Source organism: Mugil cephalus, chromosome 12, assembly GCF_022458985.1.
Source record: "Mugil cephalus isolate CIBA_MC_2020 chromosome 12, CIBA_Mcephalus_1.1, whole genome shotgun sequence".
Taxonomy (NCBI): Eukaryota; Metazoa; Chordata; class Actinopteri; order Mugiliformes; family Mugilidae; genus Mugil; species Mugil cephalus.
This window is the reverse complement of record NC_061781.1, coordinates 14314617-14336162: the sequence shown is the minus strand read 5'-3', so window position 1 is coordinate 14336162 and position 21546 is coordinate 14314617. Positions and strand designations below refer to the sequence as shown.

The following is a 21546-nucleotide window of genomic DNA, read 5'->3' as shown; positions in this document are numbered from 1 at the left end:
AAAGTTAAACAGTCTGACTACTGCACAAATCAATGCTTTATAAGCTGCTATTTGAGGGCATCCTTGATTTATGTCCATTTCTATCCTGTTAAATCTAGCTTAGTGCCCTTTTACGATGCAGTTACACTTATAAGTTCATGAATTATTGTAAATGTTCACTGAAGCAATGCAACACTTGAAATAAAAAAAAACATGTAGTAAATGTCATATATGCTGTGACTGACTCAAATGCTGTTGATTGACGGGATAAATCATGATATACAACATTAAGGCATAACATTATGACCATCTGCTTAATATTGTGTAGATAGATAGATAGATAGATAGATAGATAGATAGATAGATAGATAGATAGATAGATAGATAGATAGATAGATAGATAGATAGATAGTGGCTGCATTCTTAATTTACTGAGGGACTTCAGTCACATTTGATTTATCCAGTCTTGTATCTGTTCACTGGAGCTTGTCCTCGTCTGACCGGGGGAGACAGGAAGCGCTGTAACACATCTGCTGACCAACAACTTTCTCTGTCTGCCTCAGCAGCTCCCTGCTCTCACACAGCACAGCCGAGCAGAAAAGGACAATTCTTGGATAAAAATAGTGCAGTGTCTCGGTCCCGGTGTCCTGTCATGCACGCCGTCATCCCGGAGCCCAGCGCGTGCGCCAGTCCACTGCAGCTGACGTCACATCCAGCATGGCGGTCAAGGTGACTCCGTCAATATTTCTTATCAGATATTCATTTTAAAAAGCAGTAAAAGGCGGCCGCGGGCTTTGCGCTCTCGGGTGCGGAGGACAGCTCGTCTGCGCGGACGTTTAACGCTAAACGCAGGGGACAACCCCCCCTTTATTGTATTTCTGCATCTTTAGATAGGCGCATCCTTGCCGGCCTCGTAGAGACAACTGTAATTTCTTTCCTATGCTGCTTTTGTGTTCCTGAGAGATTTTGGGGTTTGGTCTGTGTTGCAGCCTGAAATGATCGCAGCACGGTTATTTCTACACGCAGGTTGCCGGAGTTGTTGTTAGACTCGCCTGGGATCGATCCTGCTCAGAAGACTGCGTAAAAATCAAAGCTAAACAGTGACAAGTCTGAACTTCAGCTCTATTGATGGCACAGCGTCTTGCTGCAGCCCAAACTGTATTCACCATCATGATATTCTGACTCTTTCAGCTGTTTTCATGGCGAATTCCAACTTGTGTGTTTATAGGTGCAAACAACAAAAAGAGGCGACCCCCATGACTTGAAGACTATTTTTCTGAAGGTAAGACGTCCACGCATACACCAAAAACGTTTGGAGTATTATTGCAAATGAACACACAAATACAAGCTGTGCATAAAAAGTCTACTAACATGTTGCAAGTAGTTTCTGTGGTGTGTCGACTGGGATACATAGTTCAGTAAAGGTCACACAAATGCTTTGACTAATTTTGGATCTGCTTCAACGGAGAATCTCCCTTCACTTATATGAGTTTGTTCGTAGTGTAGTGTGTGGTTTGATTTTCATATTAACTGAATTCCCAATCAACTAATTCCCCGAACCCGTGTGTAGGTCTGTTTACCCCCTAATAGGTCTTGTTTGGAGTATAAACTTGTTCCTCAAAGCAGGACCTTGTGGTCCGTCGAACAACTCCTCACTCCGCAGCAACAGGGCTGAATAATCTGCATTGCATATTCAGGTGGAAGAGTTAATCACTGGAAGCTCGTTCTGACTGTCTGTATAATTTGATTAAGAACTACTTGAGGCCTACTGTGAGGGTGAATAGATACACAATCATGTGATGGAGAAACGTGGCAATAAATTGCTCGGAATTAATATTTTCACTTAAAACATTAATTCAGCAGAGTGCATTGAATTGTAAGCCCTGAAAACACTTGGCGTGGCGGTCTCCTCCCACACTCTTACTGTGTTCGTGTCATGCTCTCTCTCTCTCTATCTCTGCTTGGCTCAGACCCACGAGTGTGGCCTTTCTGTTGCCAGTTCATGTGGCGCTTGTCTTTCCAGAGCTATCTCTGTTCCAACTTGAAACCCGACCCAGGCTCCAAAAATGACCTTACGTCTTGAAGCCTGACCGAGATCTCAGGTTTAGCACAGCACTGCATTGCATTGCGTATGTAGCTTCAAGCAAGTAGAGGGAAAGACGGTCAATGAAAGTTGTAACGGGGAAAATGTGATTAATACCAGGTAGCCATCATTAACTGGTAGTTGACACAATGATAGGTTTGTCATTGTTTCATTGGCTGTATGCTGTAAATGTATTAGAAGTAAATATATTAGAAGTGGTAGCACTTAGTTTCGCCCTCAGAATCATAGCAAAAACGGATGAGAGGATCATTAAAATAGCGCCAGTCAAAACAGTGATATATGTGCAGTATAAACCTGACATCAGTGTTAGCTTCATCGAGCTGTTTTTATACAAGTGAAGGGAAAGAGTTCTAAAAAAAAATATGAATATAGAATGGTTGAGGTCAGCTCAGATGCATATTCACCCATTTGGTCCTCTAGATTAGCCAAAACAGTTTCTAATTTCACTTATAATAAATAATAGTATATTAAAAATAAATTTATTTGTGACGCATACAGTGCAATAGAAAGAGAAAGTTCTGCATGATTTAAAATGAGATATTACACAAAAGATGAATTTATCCAGATGTTTGTTAGTGGTGCTCTAAAGATTGAATAAGACCTGGTTCGAGCCCTAGACTGACAGGAGGAGTGTCCCTGAACAAGACAGTGAACCTCCAAACTGCTCTAGTGGAGCAGCTCAGTGGCAACAGATTGTGCATCAGCTTCCAGGTGTGAACGTTGGCAACTGTGCGAGTACGAACAGGCTGTTAAAGATAGTCGTATCGCACTGTTCCCCTAACACAAAAACACGTATTTCAATTATTTAATAAATGTTATACACTGAATAACACACCGTGAGACGCGTTATGAATGGTTGCCTTATTATGTTGTGTGTCAAATGTGCGGCTTAAATAGAAATGATGTTGTGTGCTGAAATGTGCTGCCAATCTGCCTTAAATAAAGTGAACGGATGACAATGATTTGAAAGAGATGGATGCTTTTCGGTGCTGCCTGTCATTATGGGATGCGGCAAAGCTTTGTATAAATTTAAAACGCTCAGTAAACTGAGATTCCTATTGCCCGTTATAGAAACCAGAACAAAAACAGCTTATTATCTCAAAGAAAAGAGATACCCATCGAGAGAGCTCCTCGTCCTCATCTTTGTGCGCACACAATAGACTTTCTACCGTACTGATTTTCAATCTAAATCTACATGTCGATGCACATTTGTTTACAGCTCTGTGTGCGTTTTCTTTGCAGTATGCCAGTGTGGTGGAGGATGGAGAGCATTACATGACCCCCAGGGACTTTGTACAGAGTTACCTGGGTCTGCATACACAGCCTCAATACAATCCTAAAACTGTGGACCTGATAGCTGGGGTGGCCGACACCACTAAAGATGGGTGAGGAACTACAGTCTTGTGATGAAAGTTGACGTTTCAGATCGTTGTCGATCACATTTTCTGTATTGATTTAACTCGTGTTTAGTACTTTTCATTCTTTCGGAATATGCTTATCTCCAGTGTCAGCTCTTTTGAGGACTAAAATAAAAAAGTTGCCTTTATTTTTTTGTTATATTGAACATGCTATTTCCGCTTAAAACTTGTCCTGAGAGGAGTGCCAGTTCCAATCTGAGGTGGAAATTACAGCGGTGCTACAGTACACGAAAGAGAAGAACCTGCCAGTTTTAACTGAAAGATGCGCAGAACAAACCCTTAGAAGCTGTTACAAGAGACTCAGGCTATGTCATATTCCTGCAGTACGTGATCCCACTATGTTTGTAGAGTAGCTATCTGTCTTTATCAGTCATTTTTACACCAAAGGCTGCATCACTGATAAGATAAACCAAAATATGTGTAATCATTAGCCTTCAGCTTAGACAGACTTTTCCCGCCCTCATACTGTTTGTAGAAAGTTGGTTTGGAGTTGCTCCGTTGGGAACTGATTATGCTCTGGCAAAGATCTGCTGGGCTAATCACGTCGTCTCAGCGCTGTGGAGTTGAATTAGTTCACAGTAAAATGGCTCTGATTGGTTGTAGTACTGTTAAGTTTTGTGCAGAAGTCATTTTTTTTTACCCACTGTATTGATTGAAACACGTCCCAATGATGAAATCCAAATCATTCTTCTTTCTTTTCCAAACAGATTGATCTCTTTCCAGGAGTTTCTGGCCTTTGAATCGGTTCTATGTGCCCCAGATGCCCTGTTCATAGTTGCCTTTCAGTTGTTTGACAAGACTGGCACAGGGAACATCTCGTTTGGTATGTACATGATGCTCAACACGCGTGTTTGTGGTGGTGCTTCAACTACAGGAGATAATTCATGATATTTAAACAGAGTGGCCTTTAAGATGCTTGTTTGGTTTTGTTTTATAGACATAGAAAACAAAATTAATGAAAAATAAGGCGTGTTTGTGCTATTCCACTGCAGTCAATAAATGTGGTAGCAGCCTTGACTTTTTCGGGCTTCGGGAGCTCATAGAGTGTTACATTTGCTTCCAGTGTGGATTGCTAAGGTGTCATCTCATGGCAGGACAGCAGCGAGCTCGGAGGAACATCCCATTATATTCAGCTCCATCTGACAGGAAGAGAAATGAATCCAGCCTGTCATAAACCAAGAGAGTCTCACAAAGAAGCTGCTGCACTGCTCTGTCTGTGCAATGGGCCTCCTTAAAGGCGGCTGGAATTGAGAGCAGTTCTTATACAGAACATTTTCCCGGAGCCCTCAAAATGTAAAAGGAGCGCGAGACGATCAAACAACCTCTTTATCCTCGCCCATCCAAATGGACTCTTTCCTCCGCCTTAATGAGCTTCCCCACAAATGGGCCGAGCACACGAGGCGGACGTTAACAACTGCATGTTCTTTCTTCCGTGTTTTTTTTTTTTTTTTTTTTTTTTTTTATGCTCACTCGTGTCTCCCTTTTTCCAGAGAATGTACGTGATATCTTCAGCCAGACTACGGTTCATCACCACATTCCCTTCAACTGGGACTGTGAGTTCATCAGGCTACACTTCGGCCATGCAAGAAAGAAGAACCTCAGCTACACAGAGTTCACTCAGTTTCTGCAGGTATACGTATAAGTATGCTGCATCTATAAGGGAAATGTTGAACCACTGCTAACAACCAGTTTGCTTAGCTTAGCATAAAATACAGCTACGCCAGCTCAGGCCAGAGGTAGAAAATAGACGCAGGAGCAACTGCAAATTTTTCTAGGGGGTTGCAGGTTGCTGGAGATTTTCAACAGCTGACATTTGTTGAGAGGTGGAGTACACCATGGAGAGGTCACCAGTCCATCAAAAGGCAAACACAAACAATGATTTATGTTAACATGCACATCTATGGCCAATTCAGGATCAGAAATTAACTTAACATGCATGTTTTTATTGTTGGAGCACCTTGAGAAAACCCATACAGGCACAGGGTGCAATGATACGTCATTATCTCAGAGTAACCAACCAGTCATTCGTGCTGCACTGAGCTAAGGACTAATCACAAACAACAGCAAACACTTTATTCAACCACTTGTTCCAGATATTAAAAGTTCATATTTCATTGGAAATCTTGGAAATATTTGAAGTTTGAAGTTTGATATTCAACCCTTCGGGTTTCAGTCTTCATACATTACAACAATTTTAACGTTTCTGATCTAAATCGAACAATTTAGAAATGCAACATGGTTTTCCATCTCCAAATGTATTGACAGTCCACACATCTTTTTTCCCAACAAAGCGTGCGCGTCAATAAACGTGAAACCATTCCTCCTGCGGTGCGGCATTGTCATCCTGCCGAGGAACAAATGGAAATGACGTAAAGTGGACAGCACGTCGCACACGATCTCTTACAATCATCTGCTCAGCTCTACTGGGGGTTTGTGGTTACCTAGTGTGCCGTTAGGAAGCTTGTTGTTCGGCTTTATTGGCCGTCGCCTGTGTCTCACTGAGGCTTCACTTCTGCGCGACAGAGGAACCTGGTTTTGGGTGGCGGGCTGTGGTCTGAAGCAGAAACTGGGTGGTCCAGGAGTTATGTAGGCTCCACTTCAGTGTGGGATGTCTCAGAGCACTTTGTGGTTTATCATACTTGACTCAAGCGACCCACCGCTACACCAAAGACCCTTGTGCGCGCATCGTTTCATTGCCATCAATCATAATTATTGTCTTGTTTTTCTGTCAAGTCCGAGGACATTTAATTTCTTCTAAATGAGCTGAACAAGCTGGAGTCTATGCGCAGATTTGATCGTTACTCATTCAGAGCCTCGTCTGGACTCGAAACGTCAGCGAGTGCAGACGATGTCGAGCGTTCGCGAGTTTTGAAAAGTATAATGTTTGCGAGGTGACGGAAGAAGAATCATCGCCGCTTTTTAACAATATAATCAGCAAACATTGTGAGAATTAATCCTCGGCAACAATCCGCTGATTAGGTGATCAGATCCAGAGTGTGAGGATGGAGACGTGGCTCAAAACTGCAGCGATGTTGCTCCATAATCCTCTGGTTATACGCGATGAGCTTTGACAGCAGACGCCGACCCCGGGTCAACCTCACCCCGCATCCCCTTCTGATTGCACGGTTGTCATGTTGAATCATCTTGCTGCGGACACACCTGCTGGTGCTCGGCCCGGGCTCTGGGATCAGGCTTCTCAGGACATGGTTTCCATTAGTCTCCGGAGGGACAGTGGTGATTACAAAAGCCGGTGTCCGACACTGTCACATCTGATGACTTTCACATCTGCCCGACACTATATCATTATACTCTCTTCCTCCAAAGTTCCATTTCACCACTTGACTTGTAATGTGATGCTCTTCATTACAGGAACACACTCCTTGCTTCTTTTGTCAGCTCACAGCTTGATCTTCTCTGTGCATGTGTGTGTCTGTTCTGCTGCAGGAGCTGCAGCTGGAGCATGCCCGCCAAGCATTTGCACAAAAAGACAAGAACAAAAGTGGCACCATCACCGCCCTGGACTTCAGCGACATCATGGTCACCATCAGACACCACATGCTGACTCCTTTTGTGGAGGAGAATCTGGTTTCAGTGAGTAGTAGAAAAAAAGCCACGTCTGTAGTTTTCATGTAAGTGATTCACGTTCCAAAGAACTCTTGTCATCCAGGAGGAGGTGGATGATTTAAGAGAGCATGACTGTGATCCATCCGTAGTCTCACTCTCCAGGAGAAATGACAGACTTTGGATCTCTCTGTAGGCTGCAGGAGGCAGCACCTCCCACATGGTGAGCTTCTCCTACTTCAATGCCTTCAATGCCCTCCTCAACAACATGGAGCTGGTCCGCAAGATTTACAGCACCCTCTCTGGCACACACAAAGACACTCTTGTCACCAAAGGTACCGCAGAGCGTCTCCTTAAATAATCAAGTGTGCATTTTATATGTGATGTGAAATGTAGCTGTTCGATCATATTTTAACTTTCTTGACAGAGTGGTGTGAGTGAACACACAGGGAACATTTACTGTAGCACTAAATTACGAAGGTAAATGAACATTTTTAATCTGGTAATGAGATCACTACCCCTCCCACATTTGTACCTGAGTACTAGATAGTCGTATCTCGTCAGTGACATCTGCTCCTAATTGTGTTTTCCATTGAGATGCAAACTTCCTGCTTTCTCTTCGTGGTACGCCTCCTCGTAGAAAAGACTTTGGCTCGAATAGTATTTGCAAATAATTATTGTCATTCACAGAGGCACAAGTATATCACGGCAGTCCTTAGGATCTGAGAAGCGGTAACCAAAGGTTGCACGCTTTCAGTCTGACAGGAAGCTCTCCGTGGTGGAAGTGAATAACTTAGTCTTTTCACTCCCTCAAAAACTACCATTAGGTTTCCTTTTTGAAAGACCACCTGATGGCAGCGGAGTTTCTCGGGCAGCAGTAAAGAACTGAATATAAAGCGCATATAAAAGAGTGGTGCGGGGCGCCGCTCAGAGACTGCATGCTCAGTTAGCCGGGGAGGTAAAGCACATAGTGAACTGGTTTTAATGGCTGTAACCTCCTGAGACCTGAGCTTTAGTTTGGTACGCAATTTTAATGTAATTTCCCAAGGCATTTGGGATGAGTAGGACCTGAGAACATTAAAAACTAAGCATCATCTTTGAACAGGAAATAGTTTTTGGAAAAAATTATGTCCTTATATGTGGACGTGGGGATTGTTTCACTGTATATTATAATAAAGTCACCAATATGTAACAAAATATGAAATTGGCTGTGAAAAGACAGAATTGCAGATAATGAATTCCCAATGTCCTCAAACAAGGACTGTTGATGGAATTTGTTACATTTGTGTGTCATATTAAACTGGAAAAGTTAATTAAACACAAATAAACAAGTTACGACTGTAAAATTTGATGAGATTTTGTACGTTTTTGCTCTTTTGTTACGTGATCGGCTGCAGAATGAATCCACTGAAATGACTGGCATCATGTTTTTACACCAACTAAGCTGCCACAATAAAACTTAACGTCCCCATATGAGGACGACGCAGGGTCTCAGGAGGTTAAATACATTTTCTATAATCTCTATACATCTTGCCCACACTAAAACAAACACCAATATTTGCAAGTACTATACAATAGAAGCGTACAGTAGAAAATAGCTGTTCCACCTCTGGCCTCTTGTTTGTGATACTGAATGAACGACAGTTTTCATGACGGCTTTATCTTTTCTCTCTGTTGAATCGTAGAGGAGTTTGTTCTCGCTGCAAATAAGTTTGGTCAGATCACTCCAATGGAGATTGACATCCTGTACCAGCTCTCTGGTCTCCACTCTCACTCCGGGTAAGATCCAGTTGTACTGAGCGGTAACTTTATACATGTAGAGAAAAGTAAGAGATGTTAAAAGTGATGGTATGTTGTTTTTTTTCCAGAACTGAATTATTAATATTTACAGCTTTTTACTGTCTAATTCTGTCTAATTGTGACTGAAGATTTGTACATTTATATCACCACTTGTGTAATTTCTCATATTGTTCAGGTTTCTCGAAGTTTACATCTTGTGCTTTTTTTCCCACTTAAAGGGAGTTTTCTTTGCCACCGTCACCTCAGTGTTTTCTCTGTAGCTCACAGTCTCCGGGTATTGTAAAGCGTAGTGTTACTGAAACAAGATGAAACCATAGTCAAACCATCAGTCAAACTGATTTTGACGAGAAAGAAATGATTCTATAGAGAATGAACCAAAATCAACTCCTGAAATTCAAGTTTACTCAACGTTACTTTTCCATGCAGTCACTCGTGTACTGCTCTACCTCCTCAAAACTTTTTTTTTTATTATTATTTTTTAATCCAACGTGAATAGGATAAGTATGCTACAGGTCTGTTTATTGGCCGTAAAGATAAAGTTATTGCTCATTCACTTTAACAACGGTGGCTCCACTGGACAGTTTACAAGACAAACATAAAACATGGATGCAGACTTTATGATGCGTTGGGCCAGCGGGGGATGTTTTGGTCTCGAACATTCGGCAACACAACACTTTCATTTACTTGTTGGGCTGAGGGCGCTCGTCCAGCTTTGTTTGTCTGTTGTTTATGTGAGCTTGAATTAAAGTTGCAGTAACATGGAGTTATGCGGCAGTAAAAGCCCTGTGGAAAATCTTACATCAGTGGCTGCTGCTCAAAGTAGATGCAGGGCTTTTTTGCTTTTTTTTTCCTGGCCTGACTCCCTTCTTCCCTCCCTCCCGCGCTGTTGTGTGTCAAGGCGGCTGAACCACGCAGACATCGAGAGGATAGCCCCGCTGGAGGAAGGAGCCATGCCGTACCACCTAGCAGGGGCCCAGAGACAGGTAGCCCGAGTCAATCCTCTAATACGCCTCACATCCCCCCTGCCTTTCATCAAAGCCTCCTCGGCTTCCTCCTCAGAGAAGAGCAAAAAAGGGAGAATGTTCAGCCGCTGAATTAGCCGAGTGCCCGTGTTTTTCTTCCCTTGTGAAGTGCATTTCTCCCAGATAACTCCCAGATAAAAGTACACCAATTATAGCCATACAAGAGGAATGGATTGTTGCGTCGCACCTCTCCATGAAAGGCTCTCCCTATTTTATTCAGTATGGCTGCACATACACATCAGCCGCAATCACACATCTGAGACGCTAATAATAAGAGGCTTTTATCAGTGTGGGGCTCGAGAAGTTTTAGGAGCCTTTAGCGAAGTCGGCTAATGGCGGGAGGGGAGTGGGAGTCAAGGTGGATGTGGGAGAACGAAATAGTTCCTGGCTCCACCGGATACCGCGGCTCTGTATCAGGCTGTGGTCAGAGCTTTCAGGCCACTCATCCTCCGGGGACTCTCGCTCAGAGGTCTGGAATTTGATTCCTTTGGGGGGGATGCTGCAATTCTCAGGCCTGCCCTTCAGTGGAAGTAGGCTAATTGTTTAAACCCTTTGATCAAGACCTCCATCTTGTTAGCATGCAACCCTCGGTGGAAGCATCTGGGAAGAGGAAAAGGGCGATCTGCTCGCCTGCCTCCGCATCTGGTCTGGGAGAAGTTACACATTGCCTCAACCTGCGCACACTCACACAGACACACAAACTTTAACGGAGTCTCACTCGAGACTGTGTAATATTCATGTAGATTCTTATCCGTACATGGAAAAGGGTTGTGGGGCTAATCTGTTCCCCTGCACCACAGAGAAAACAAAAGGGCTCTGCTTTCAACATCAAACACCAATGCAGAGATCAAGCGGATAGCGCAGAAATCATACTTTGCTGTAAAAATAAAAGAAGACCTTCAGCCTGTAGCGTACCACGTGCATGCTCGTGGGGAAATCTCGGCTACAGGTTCACACAGTCATTTGCTGTGCCCAGGCCAGCCCTGTCTGTGACATTTAATACTGGCTGGTGACGAATCAAATGCGCACATTCCATCGCCTTCCTCCGTCGTTGAGTACCCCACAGCGTTCTCCTTTTCCACAATGTATCTGGTTTGCTGTGGTTTAATAGCCTGCCGATTCATGGTTAGTGTTCTGATCCCCCTTTCTGTCTTTCTCCAGATTCATTTGACCACCGGTGTCTCTTTCTCCCATACAGCACGGCCACGAAACGTCTCGGCCCGTCTGGCTCCAGGCTGCGGAGTCTGCCTACAGGTTTACCCTGGGCTCAATCGCTGGAGGTGAGTGACATGTCTGCGGCGGAGCCCCCGGCCCACTCGAGAGGTAACCCTAGCCGGCCGGCTGGCGCGCTGAGGCCCCGGGGCCGGCCATTGTGCTGCAGGGAGAAGGGCTGTGATGTGAGGCTCCGGCATTGTGCTGCCGTGCCACCGCTGGCTCCAGGCTGTCGTTGGGGTCCGAGCTCTGGAATGACACAAATCTTCCGGAACCGCACTCCCTGGAATCTCCCTCTCTAATTACACTGATACAAGGAACCTCTGACATAACAGATAGGGACACACTCCCACCCTGTGTTTGTGTGTGTGTGTGTGTGTGTGTGTGTGTGTGTGTGTGTGTGTGTGCGAGCGCGCTCTCCCCAAAACACGCAAAAGACTCATCAGTCGTCATTCAGCAGCGGCCAATTCAGGCAGGGTCAGAAGAGAGATATATATCATGAGACATACGGTGAAACCCGTCCATGTCCTTGTTGCGATACCGAGCAGTTTCTCACCCTCTGTGCTGACCGAGCTGTTTGCATGTTTGAGAGGAGAGTCATTACAGCGGCCTTTGATGTCCGACAAGACAGGGAAAGTACAGCTGATAGCAGGCGTGGGTCCAGCGCTGCTTCGCCAGAACACGCTGTATGCAGCAGTTTCTCATGGTCACCAGCTTTTGAGCTCAATAAATGAACGTAATACTTTAAGTTTGCACAGAAACACAAGTCATTAAACATCACCTCCCTAACGCAGCTGCAGGAAGACTTACTCTATGTGTCACGAGGGCTGTCTAAGACATTGGAATTCAATTCTAGAGCTGGAATAACTTATTTAAAAGGACAACATGAACCATTTAATAGCTTCATCTTATCATGCTTGAGGACTTGTCGTGTCAAAAACTAAAGGCGCCTCCCCGTGCAGCAGTAATTTGTCTCTTTTTAAGTAGAAAACAGTGTAATCTAATAAATGTCCACGTACATAATGTGCAACGTGTTCTTCGTGTTTCTGAAAATGCCTGTGTTTCGTAGCCACCGGCGCCACAGCTGTGTACCCCATTGACCTGGTGAAGACCCGCATGCAGAACCAGCGCTCCACGGGCTCCTTCGTAGGAGAGCTGATGTACAAGAACAGCTTCGACTGCGCAAAGAAAGTGCTCCGCTACGAGGGCTTCTTCGGATTTTACAGAGGTAATCCTTCACAGGTTTCGGAGTGCGTCTAAAAGGGACCTGGAAGCCCGTGCACAGGCCAACATGTGGGCGTCGTGCAAAAAAAACAACCCGCCTGATGGGAAAGCATTAGCCGGTGTGCTAATATCAGGAGCATGGTCTGCTAATTGATACCAGAAACCTTTGCCCTCTCTGTTCAGCGGTGAATAAAAGCAACACCCAGGGGTCACGTTTTCATTATCTCAGTACCTGGGAGAGTTCCCCGAGGAAAAATGACCAGCGGTATTCATGTAGCAGCAGTGTTTCTGATCTGCCTCTGCCCGAGTGCTGATAATGGTGCTGAAGGCCTGTGATATACAACACTTCTCCCCTCGGGCTCTTCATGTGAAGGAAGTCAAGACTGCCATCTACTGCTGCCTCCACCACTGCAGCGCTTTGTTGCTCTGATCCGCTTCCCTCCAAGCCCCCCTCTCCCTCCTCCTCCCCCCACACACCTCCCTCCCTCCCTCCCTCCCTTCCTCCTCTCTTGCACATGATAAGAGGGTGATTGACTCACAGACAGACACGCTCGGCTGTTTTCTGGCTGCATACCAGCAGCAGTCACTCAGCAGCTCCTTCAGAAGTTTATCTGGCTTGATGAAGGACAGACGGTGAAACAGTATGGCAGTTATCGCCACTGTAGCACCCAGCCTCCCCACCGCCCCTCACCCCCACCCCGCCGACCCCCCCACCCCTCGATCTTGTCCGTGACCACACAGCTCTCTCTGTTCCCCACCAACAGTGGGATCAAGCCTCAACAATGCCGATCCCATACGCGGCAGCAGTGTCATATTTTTTGACTTTTTGTTCCATCTCAATGGGACCTTTGTGTTGTGGCGCATCAGATGTATCAGCCACCATCTGTAAATATTTATGGGTTTGTTTTACGCGCACAAGAACCCCGCAGCTCGTATTGTCCCGGCCGTCAGTGGATGTATTCATTCGGCAGAGCTAAAAATGTGCATTCATTTCAAGCCAGACTTTGTCTCTCCCTGTCAGGTATTCTAATGGTGTCTATGAATAATATTTTGCAGGTCTCGTCCCGCAGCTCATTGGCGTTGCCCCGGAGAAAGCTATCAAACTCACGGCAAGTCATTCCCACCGTGTAGCTTAGAGTGCTCCAAAAGTTGCTCCGAATGGATGAAAAACATGCGTAGCGCATTGATAGAAGACACTTTGCAATCAAGATGCTACTGCAACCACAAGTTAACATTAATGCCCTGCTATCAAGATTGGGAATTGTGTCTCTTCTGGCCTTTTTTTTTTTTTTTTTATCTTGACGTATTCTTCTCTCCCCTTTTTTTTTTCAGATGAATGATTTTGTCAGAGACAAGTTCACCACACAAGACGGTGCCATCCCTCTTTTCGCAGAGATTCTCGCCGGCGGATGTGTAAGTTAAGCGATCTTTCAGATTGCAGATGAACTCAAAAACCAAGTGAAGGAGCACCTAGAACATCGGTCGAAAAACACACACATTAGTTTGAAGTCGCTGGCGCAGGGAAAGATTCGTGATGATTTTGCGTATTGTTCGGTGTCAGGTTCATTAGTAAGTGCAAAGGAAATGACACTGCAGTGGAAGCATTTCAGATTTACTCCTCACAAAACACATTCTTCATTACCACACAAACTGTAGTTGGACTGTTAAATTGTTGTGAAGTTTCTGCAGGGCTAGTTAAGAATGTCACTTAATAAAAAGTGCATACAAAAGTAGAAATTATAAGAAAAACAGTATCGTTAGTTTCATTATTAGGACTCATTATCAAATCAGTATTGAGTGCATGCTTTATTAAGTCAGAGAAGCAGGTTGAACCACCTAGTCTGCAGTTTTTTTTGTTTTTTTTTCAAAGAAACATTTCACCTGCATGTGGATTTTCTTTTTCTTTTCTTTTTTTTAAATTGTTCCTTTTGGATTTCTAATGGCGGGGAATAATCTCATGTTTTGATTAACTGAAGTGGTTTATTAAGAGTTTTAGTCGAATTCCACCTGACTCCAATTATCACTGTATGTTTCATCAGTAACAATGGCTCATTTATTAAGTGACTCACGTGAGAGGTTATTATTATTATTTAGCTCATGACGCGTCGCCTCAAAATTTGACTCCGAATCCTGGTTCCTCTATTCTGGCTAATTTTGTCGAACACTTTTTTTTTTTTTTTTTCGGAGCAGCTCTCGGATTAAAGATACGATTCCCTCGCGCTGCCTCTCCGCCGGCTGTGTTGAAATGAAACAGGCGTGGAGCAGAGGCCGCAGGTTGGGCTCGGAGGAGCGGGGTCTCCGGGGTTGTGACCCTGTCAGGCGGTAATTGGAGGAAGAGGCCCCGGAGGGTCCTGGATGAAGCGGGGTCTCGCTCAGCGTGATTGAGTTTGACAACGCGGTATATACCTGAGGCGTGGTCAGCGTACAGGTCCCCACACAGGACAACAAGGACGTTTTTTACTTTGCACTTTTATCAGAATATTTTCCACCCATAGGCTTCTCTGAATCATTCTTTATGCTAGATGCCCTGCGTCATCTTGTTGTCGCATCGAAGTTTAAATTCTGGTTAATCTGATAAGTTTTTAAATGATTGCTTCCACTCTTAGATTGAACTGAGGAAGATGAAAGACAGGGGACGAGCGCATCAATCTTCGGAGGAGCGGATATTCCCCCCCTCCCCTCCACTCTGAAAATGACTAAATGTGCCAGAGCTTTTTTTAGACCTTTGCTCGGATGTTTACAGATAAGACCCCTGCCCTGAATGTCACCAGCAGCCATCCTGGGGCCTGATTAGATTCGGGGAGGGTGATAAATGTGCCTGAGTCAGAGGGTGCCGGGCCTCGAGGGCATCGCTTTCCCGGACCCCCGAGCGGCCCGGGGTGATTCAGCGCTCTCCCCTTGGGAACAGGGGGTGAATTGGGGAAGTGTGCGGGGCGAGGCCAGGCCGGGCCGCTCACCCTGCCACAGGAGGTGCCTCAGGGGAGGCGGAGGGGGCAGAGGGCTGGTGCCAGGGTCACAGCCTCCCAACCATGAGCCGGGACTCCTCCTCGCCCTGCGCCTGCTCTGCCGTGACCCCCGGTTGTTCTTCCATCAATGCCTGCCTTTTTTCCTGCTCCCGTCAAGGCCACTCTGACAAAATCAGATCAGAATGAGGAAAAACAAGTGTCTGGTTGTGCTGAGGTTTGCCGAGATAATTTAAAAATTCCTGCGTGGAAGAAGTGCTTACACATCATTAGCTTTTTTTCGCCCAGAGTTCACCCCCTCACATGCGTCAACCTCGGCTGCAACAAAAGCCCACTCCCAACCCCGTTACCCCCGCGTGTAAACCCGTCACGGACTGTTTGTTTTCCCTGCTGCATCTTTCAGGCTGGAGGCTCCCAGGTGATTTTCACCAATCCTCTGGAGATCGTTAAGATCCGTCTGCAGGTGGCTGGAGAGATCACTACGGGCCCCAGGGTCAGCGCCCTGAATGTTGTGAGGGACCTGGGCTTCTTTGGCCTCTACAAGGTAGGTCAGCACCTCTGCAGCACCATGACGTCCGCACCAACCTCTGCTAACTGTCATTCAAGGGCAGCGAAAGACGCGCGGAGCTTCCTGAGACACACACACACCGGCAACTCGAGTTGTTTATCAGTTGTTCTGTCGTGCTGCAGCTAACAGTTACCCACGTCATCAAATAATCTGCTTGGTAGTTTCTTGATTAATTGTATTATCTTATGAAACGTGCTCATATTTGCGACCAAAGCCCAATAAAGAATCAATTATTTCACTTAAAAGGAAAAGGTAATACATTTGACCTGTTTTTGGTTGTAAAATTACTTAAAAAATGTATTTTTAACGTAGCTCAACTATGAAGTAGTTTGCAGCTGATTAGTTGCTGTTAGCAATCATACCACAATTCTACAGCATTAAGTTCACTTAGGTTCACTTCAGCAATGAAAATTACAATTAAGGACCATTTTAATGTTGTAACTAGTGAAGGTGCAGCAACTAAGAAACTATAAATGGAATTAAATGTGCAATACTTTTATCTTAAATGTGATGAAATTCAAAAACTAATGCTAAACTTGTAGTTAAAAGCATGTAAGCGTCCCCTACGTTTCACCTCCGTATATTACCATGTGAATTGATTTCATTCCTATAACCATGCACAGATGAAACACTACCGTATCTGAACAACAACAGTTGTGTGTGTACACAGACGTAATGTAGATCAGAAACAGAATTGTCAAGATCAAACATTGCCTCGCTGACTGTTTGCAATTTTCCAAAACAGCGTTAAACATGCAAACGGACCTGCGGCCGACAACCAACAGCAAATTAGTCAGGGATTACGCTCGGCTACTGCTCTCTTCCAGATCCTTGTGGCTTTACTTACAGCTCCACTCATGTGTTCATACTCCATATTTTAACGAGTGGCAGACAGTGTGTGGCTTGTTAAAAAAAAAAAAAGAAAGAAAGAAAAAAGAAAAAGCCGACTTCCTCTTGGTGGAAGAAGCCAGCACGCTGAGGTCTATGGTGTGTGTGTGTGTGTGTGTGTGATGGATTTCTCTCTGGAGGCCCGGTGCTGCAGCTCTGCCTGGGGCTCTTTGGCCCCATCATCAGCACTAAAGCCCCCTGCAGGTTGAATAAATCAGCTCCCAGACCACTTAATCCTCAAGACAAACCAACTCAGCCACTGTCTCTGCCTATTTGTCATCCCTGTCAAGATGCTTATATATTTTTTTTTTTGTTTTTCCGTTAGGGAGCCAAAGCCTGCTTCCTGCGTGACATCCCCTTCTCCGCCATCTACTTCCCTGTTTATGCCCACACTAAGGAGATGCTGGCAGACGAGGATGGAAGGCTGGGGCCTCTGCAGCTGCTCACCGCTGGAGCTATTGCAGGTAACGACCATCGGGAAAAAGCCGAGAGGATCTGAACATCCAAACAGAACCATGTTGTGTCTTACAAAGTATGTTGTGTCACAGTATGCATTTCGGTTTCCTCCCCGTTTGTGTTTTCTCCATCCATTGAACCCCTCAATAGCCCGACAGTATATGCAGTGCTTTTGTTATGAAGGTATAGCCATTTCAGGCCCTGCATGGTGCTGCGGCGGGGATATCAGAATGTGACACCATCTGTGCATAGTGAAAGCGCTTCATTATGTGCTTTTTCTGAAAAAAAAAAAAAAAAAAATTTCCCCAACAAAACAAGGTGTGCCGGCGGCTTCGCTGGTGACCCCTGCCGATGTCATCAAGACCAGGCTCCAGGTGGCGGCCCGAGCGGGCCAGACGACATACAGCGGAGTCATCGACTGCTTCAGGAAGATCCTCCACGAGGAAGGTTTCAGGGCATTTTGGAAGGGCGCAGGAGGTAATGCACACGCTCTACACTTATTGTCCTTAAAGTGCTTTCATGACTGGAAATGAAACTCAACTATAGCGGCTGTAATCGCGTAGAACGTGAGCGCAGAAAAACACTGAATGCCGTGTTTTTAAACTTTCTTCCATCAGCTCGCGTCTTCAGGTCATCACCGCAGTTCGGCGTAACCCTGGTGACCTATGAGCTGTTGCAGAGATGGTTCTACGTTGACTTTGGAGGACAGTAAGTACCTTCGCTGTGGTTTTAATAGGAGTTCACGTATTGAAGTGCGTTGCCTCTTAATGCGCCTTTTTCTCTCTAGTCGTCCGACTGGATCCGAGCCTATTCCCAAACCCGGGGCCCGGGATCTTCCTTCCGTGACCGCTGACCACGTGGGCGGCTACCACCTGGCTGCCGCAACCTTCGCCGGAGTGGAGAGAAAGTTCGGTCTCCACCTGCCAAAGTTCAAGTCTTCTGGGGGGGTGACGATCAAACCAGCGGCTCCTCCTCAGGCCTCGTAAAACCGTTGTGACTGCAAGGGCTGCATGCTCCTACGAAACGACTTCACCGAACCAGTTCAATGCATCTGAGCGTCTTATTTTGAATGCTGCATGAGTTTGGCTTTTACTGGATTTCCTTTGCATAGCTTGCACAATTTTACTGTACATATTGTACTTCTCAACAGAGGGACATTATGGCATCACAGAGGATTGTAACTGTTGTTTTTTCTTTTTCGTTTTTCTTTTTCGGGTGTGCAATAATAGCTTCGGTGTGCATGTGCCAGTTGCCTTTAAGAGACACAAGGATGTACAGATATTTTCAAAGCGTTTATTTTAAAATCACGACCAGGGACGTGGGGAAATAATTTAAAGGTATTTATTGTATTTTATTGAAATAAATCATTCAAACTGTTTGTTTCTACTGTGAAAAGTACAGTCTCGGTTTTGACGCCACGCTTTGCAGGAAAACAAATAAATCTCTATTCAGGTTCCATCAACATACATGACAGAAATCGCTGAGCAGTTACAGCATACATGATCATCCTCGACTCCAGCTGCACCGGTAAAGCAGAAACGAGTGCAGTATAAAACAACATCGAAGTAGAAAGAACATTTCACTGTGCCACAAACAAGTGAATGTTTCCGTTATCAAGTCTAAAGGAACAGAGATGACAACACGGGCTAAAGCTATGAGATGATTACATTCCTGTGTTTGCAGATGTGATTGATTTACTTTGGTGGAAACAGAACTCGGACTCGGTTTTGAAGCACCTGTTAGGCTTTAAAAAAAAAATTATCTAAATTAAGGCTTGTGTCAACATGCTGTTAATAAAGGATAGGTAAGGATTTTACAATCAAGATTAAAATGAAACTTTTAAGGCATCTGGTTGAAGAAAGGATGACCGTGATGTGAGTATGGCTTCGTGTTAGTGTCTGATAGCCTTGTCGCCTGAGTTAATCTGAGGAAGACTGGTGACGGTCCAGCTAACTGAGAAGGCAGTTGTCTAAATAAGTTGGAAATTGAAAGATGTCCATACTCCTTTCTGCTGCTTTTTTTTTCTCCCCCTCCGTTGTCATGTTGTCATTACATCTTTACCTTCTACTTAAATGGGGCTGATAGTAACAAGCGCACCACTGGTCCCTATAAACATGGCGTCCGCGGCAGCGACGAGCTCACGCGGCCAGACGCTGAGCCGCCAGCTCCTCTGCGTCATCCCTGTTCTCGTTGATCTCCGCCAGCGTGCGGACGAAACGGGTCCACTCGTCGTTTCGCGGCACCGAAATTTGCTGTGGGAGAAAAGCGAGAGCAGAGGCGTGACTCCAGTAACACTCGACGTTTTCACTGACTGTGGCTGAATTACAGCACACGACCGCTCAAGTTAAATACTTGAGACCTGCTCTCAAAAACATCTCATTAAGGTGGACTGCCCATGCTGTGCAAACAATCGCTAACAAATTAAATATATGCTATAGCGCAGGCTAAATCAAGACTGCAACAACACAGTGGTGAGCGTAGAGTGATTATGATTTTATTAAAAAAATACAGCGTGAAATGTAAAAGGTGCTCACCTCTCCAACTTCGTACACGAGAACCCGTCCATCAGAGTCTCCCACGGCGATTTCCCTGCCAGACTGAGCCCACCTGACCCTGTTGAGGGCCGGGCAACCGTCTACTGTGACGCTGGCGGTGGGGACCTGCGACAGCAACGCCGCAGAACAACAATCAGAGGAGAGGAAACACGCAGAGCAACACTTTTAAGCAACGAGTGAGTTCTCCCTTCTCAACATTCAACGGGAGACTGATGCAGTGACGTGTGTGTGTGCGGCATAAAGGACTGTGATACCTCTGTGTCGTTGTTGAGGTTCCACAGGTCGAGATGACCGACTCCGTCCACACAAGCAAACAGAGCAGGGTGAGTCGGGGACCACATGACGTCGTACACGTAATCAGAGTTATCTTCAAATGAGTACAGCGGCTTGTTGTTCTGTGGAGGGAAACAGAATAAGAGAGAAGCATTAATTTTTAGTGCTGTCAAACAACTAAATCAGATTAATCGCAGGGTTGCTGTGGATTAATCGTTCATTTTTAATCTTTAATGCGTTAATTAAACACCTTCCACAGTTTCAACAAAACAACTTGTAACAACTTTTTGTCTCTTTTTTCAAACAAACATTTCTCCACATTAATATATGGCCCTGTTACTTCTCTTTCAGCAGCTACTAAGACAAACTAACTTGCTGACACTGTCCTAAAGAAGAGCCGACTTATTTAAAATGTTGCCTGCAACTGAGAACAGTCTCTCAGACATGAGAGTGGTGAGATATGAGCAAGCTAGTTTTTGTCTTGGACGCGTTAGTCATTAGCCGCGTTAATGTGGTATTTTAAGCTGGAAGAGCTTCGGGGAAAAGAAAACTCCTTCCTGCAGAGTGTGCGTAATACTTAATGTCGGCCGACTGTTTGGTCCTGTTTTATTTTTGTACTCAAATTTCCCCATGGGGAGGGCCAACGTGCTGTTTAGCATCTTCCATTTGTCCATTGGTCCTGCCGCCTGTTTGCGCATGCGCGACGGTAAGTCTACTGGGACAAAGCGCCAGAAATGCGCTGCCAGAAACGTTAGGAGTCATTTTGTGCTGCAGATAGGTTAATCGCGCCAGAATTTTTAATCAGATTAATCACGATGATGGATTAATGCACATTAATGTGTTAACTTTGACAGACCTAATTATTTAGGTTCAGTTTCCGCTGTACATGCCAGAATAATGTTAAATCCTTCCACGGCTTGGCAGACTGCAGCCTCCGCCATGACCACAACGTTTCAACAACACCTCCCTGAAACGTCCAACAAAAACATTACAACTTTTATTGAGGGCTGTTATATAGTTTCACATGGGTGTACCTAATAAATCGGCGACCGCGTTCATCACCAGCGTTAAGCTGTCAAAACCTTCATGTTCATTTTGATTATAGGGTCTGCTTAACCTGTAAGCGGACCACCAAGTTTGAAAAAGAGTCAGAGCACGTCTGCATAACGTGTCTCTGTATTGTTTAATTACAAAGTCGGTTTCCCTACTTGACACAGACAGGTCTGTTTCTCTCATCTTTCACCTGTAAAACGCATCTCATATGTCAGTCATACCTTGGTGCTCCACAGCTTGACAGTCCAGTCGAAGGAGGAGGTGACGAACAGGTGGGAGAAGTCCAGCGGCCCTGCAGCCGTGTGGCAGTGGATCCCCGTGATGGGGCCGTGGTGGCCCTCGAACATCTCGCTGATGCCCGCTTTGCTGAGGAGCGCACAGACGAAGATGGGAGTTAAGTGCGAAACGTACCGGCAGATTAAATCAATGAGGGCAAATTAATTTTCCAAATCAGCAGATGTGGATGATTC

At 45.2% G+C, this 21546-nt stretch overlaps 2 protein-coding genes across 8 annotated transcripts in view; one reads left to right on the top strand and one right to left on the bottom strand.

The window, feature by feature from the left end:
- Window positions 1–599: 599 nt before the first annotated feature.
- LOC125017325 (calcium-binding mitochondrial carrier protein Aralar1-like) lies at window positions 600–18573 on the top strand. Of its 4 annotated transcripts, XM_047600296.1 has the most exons (19): window positions 735–904; window positions 1006–1086; window positions 1208–1261; window positions 3326–3468; window positions 4209–4324; window positions 4992–5131; window positions 6946–7092; window positions 7259–7397; window positions 8748–8841; window positions 9761–9845; window positions 11083–11164; window positions 12166–12324; window positions 13377–13429; window positions 13653–13733; window positions 15687–15827; window positions 17065–17203; window positions 17514–17672; window positions 17813–17903; window positions 17983–18573. In XM_047600296.1, exons 4-19 carry the CDS (start codon window positions 3359–3361, stop codon window positions 18179–18181), a joined length of 1935 nt encoding a protein of 644 aa, XP_047456252.1. In that variant the 5' UTR covers window positions 735–904; window positions 1006–1086; window positions 1208–1261; window positions 3326–3358; the 3' UTR covers window positions 18182–18573. The 4 variants fall into 4 exon arrangements, with proteins under 4 accessions (XP_047456249.1, XP_047456252.1, XP_047456250.1 ...); XM_047600293.1 differs by lacking the exons at window positions 735–904; window positions 1006–1086 and adding an exon at window positions 600–708; XM_047600294.1 differs by having other exon boundaries at window positions 1006–1261.
- Window positions 18523–21546, bottom strand: part of dync1i2a (dynein, cytoplasmic 1, intermediate chain 2a) — a 19812-nt gene continuing 16788 nt past the window's right edge. For all 4 annotated transcript variants that reach the window (XM_047600297.1, XM_047600298.1, XM_047600299.1 and 1 more), the window contains 4 exons: window positions 21298–21442; window positions 20005–20145; window positions 19730–19855; window positions 18523–19447 (listed from right to left, as the gene is read on the bottom strand). In XM_047600297.1, the coding sequence (XP_047456253.1) occupies window positions 19334–19447; window positions 19730–19855; window positions 20005–20145; window positions 21298–21442 (526 nt within the window). In that variant the 3' untranslated portion in view covers window positions 18523–19333. The remainder of the gene's footprint in view (window positions 19448–19729; window positions 19856–20004; window positions 20146–21297; window positions 21443–21546) is intronic.

Bases quoted from the DNA above. Each gene is read 5' to 3' on its own strand.
- LOC125017325 (XM_047600293.1), top strand. The intron at 9,846-11,082 runs GTAGCCCGAGTC...TCTCCCATACAG, and splicing joins TAGCAGGGGCCCAGAGACAG to CACGGCCACGAAACGTCTCG. The intron at 17,204-17,513 runs GTAACGACCATC...CAACAAAACAAG, and splicing joins CACCGCTGGAGCTATTGCAG to GTGTGCCGGCGGCTTCGCTG.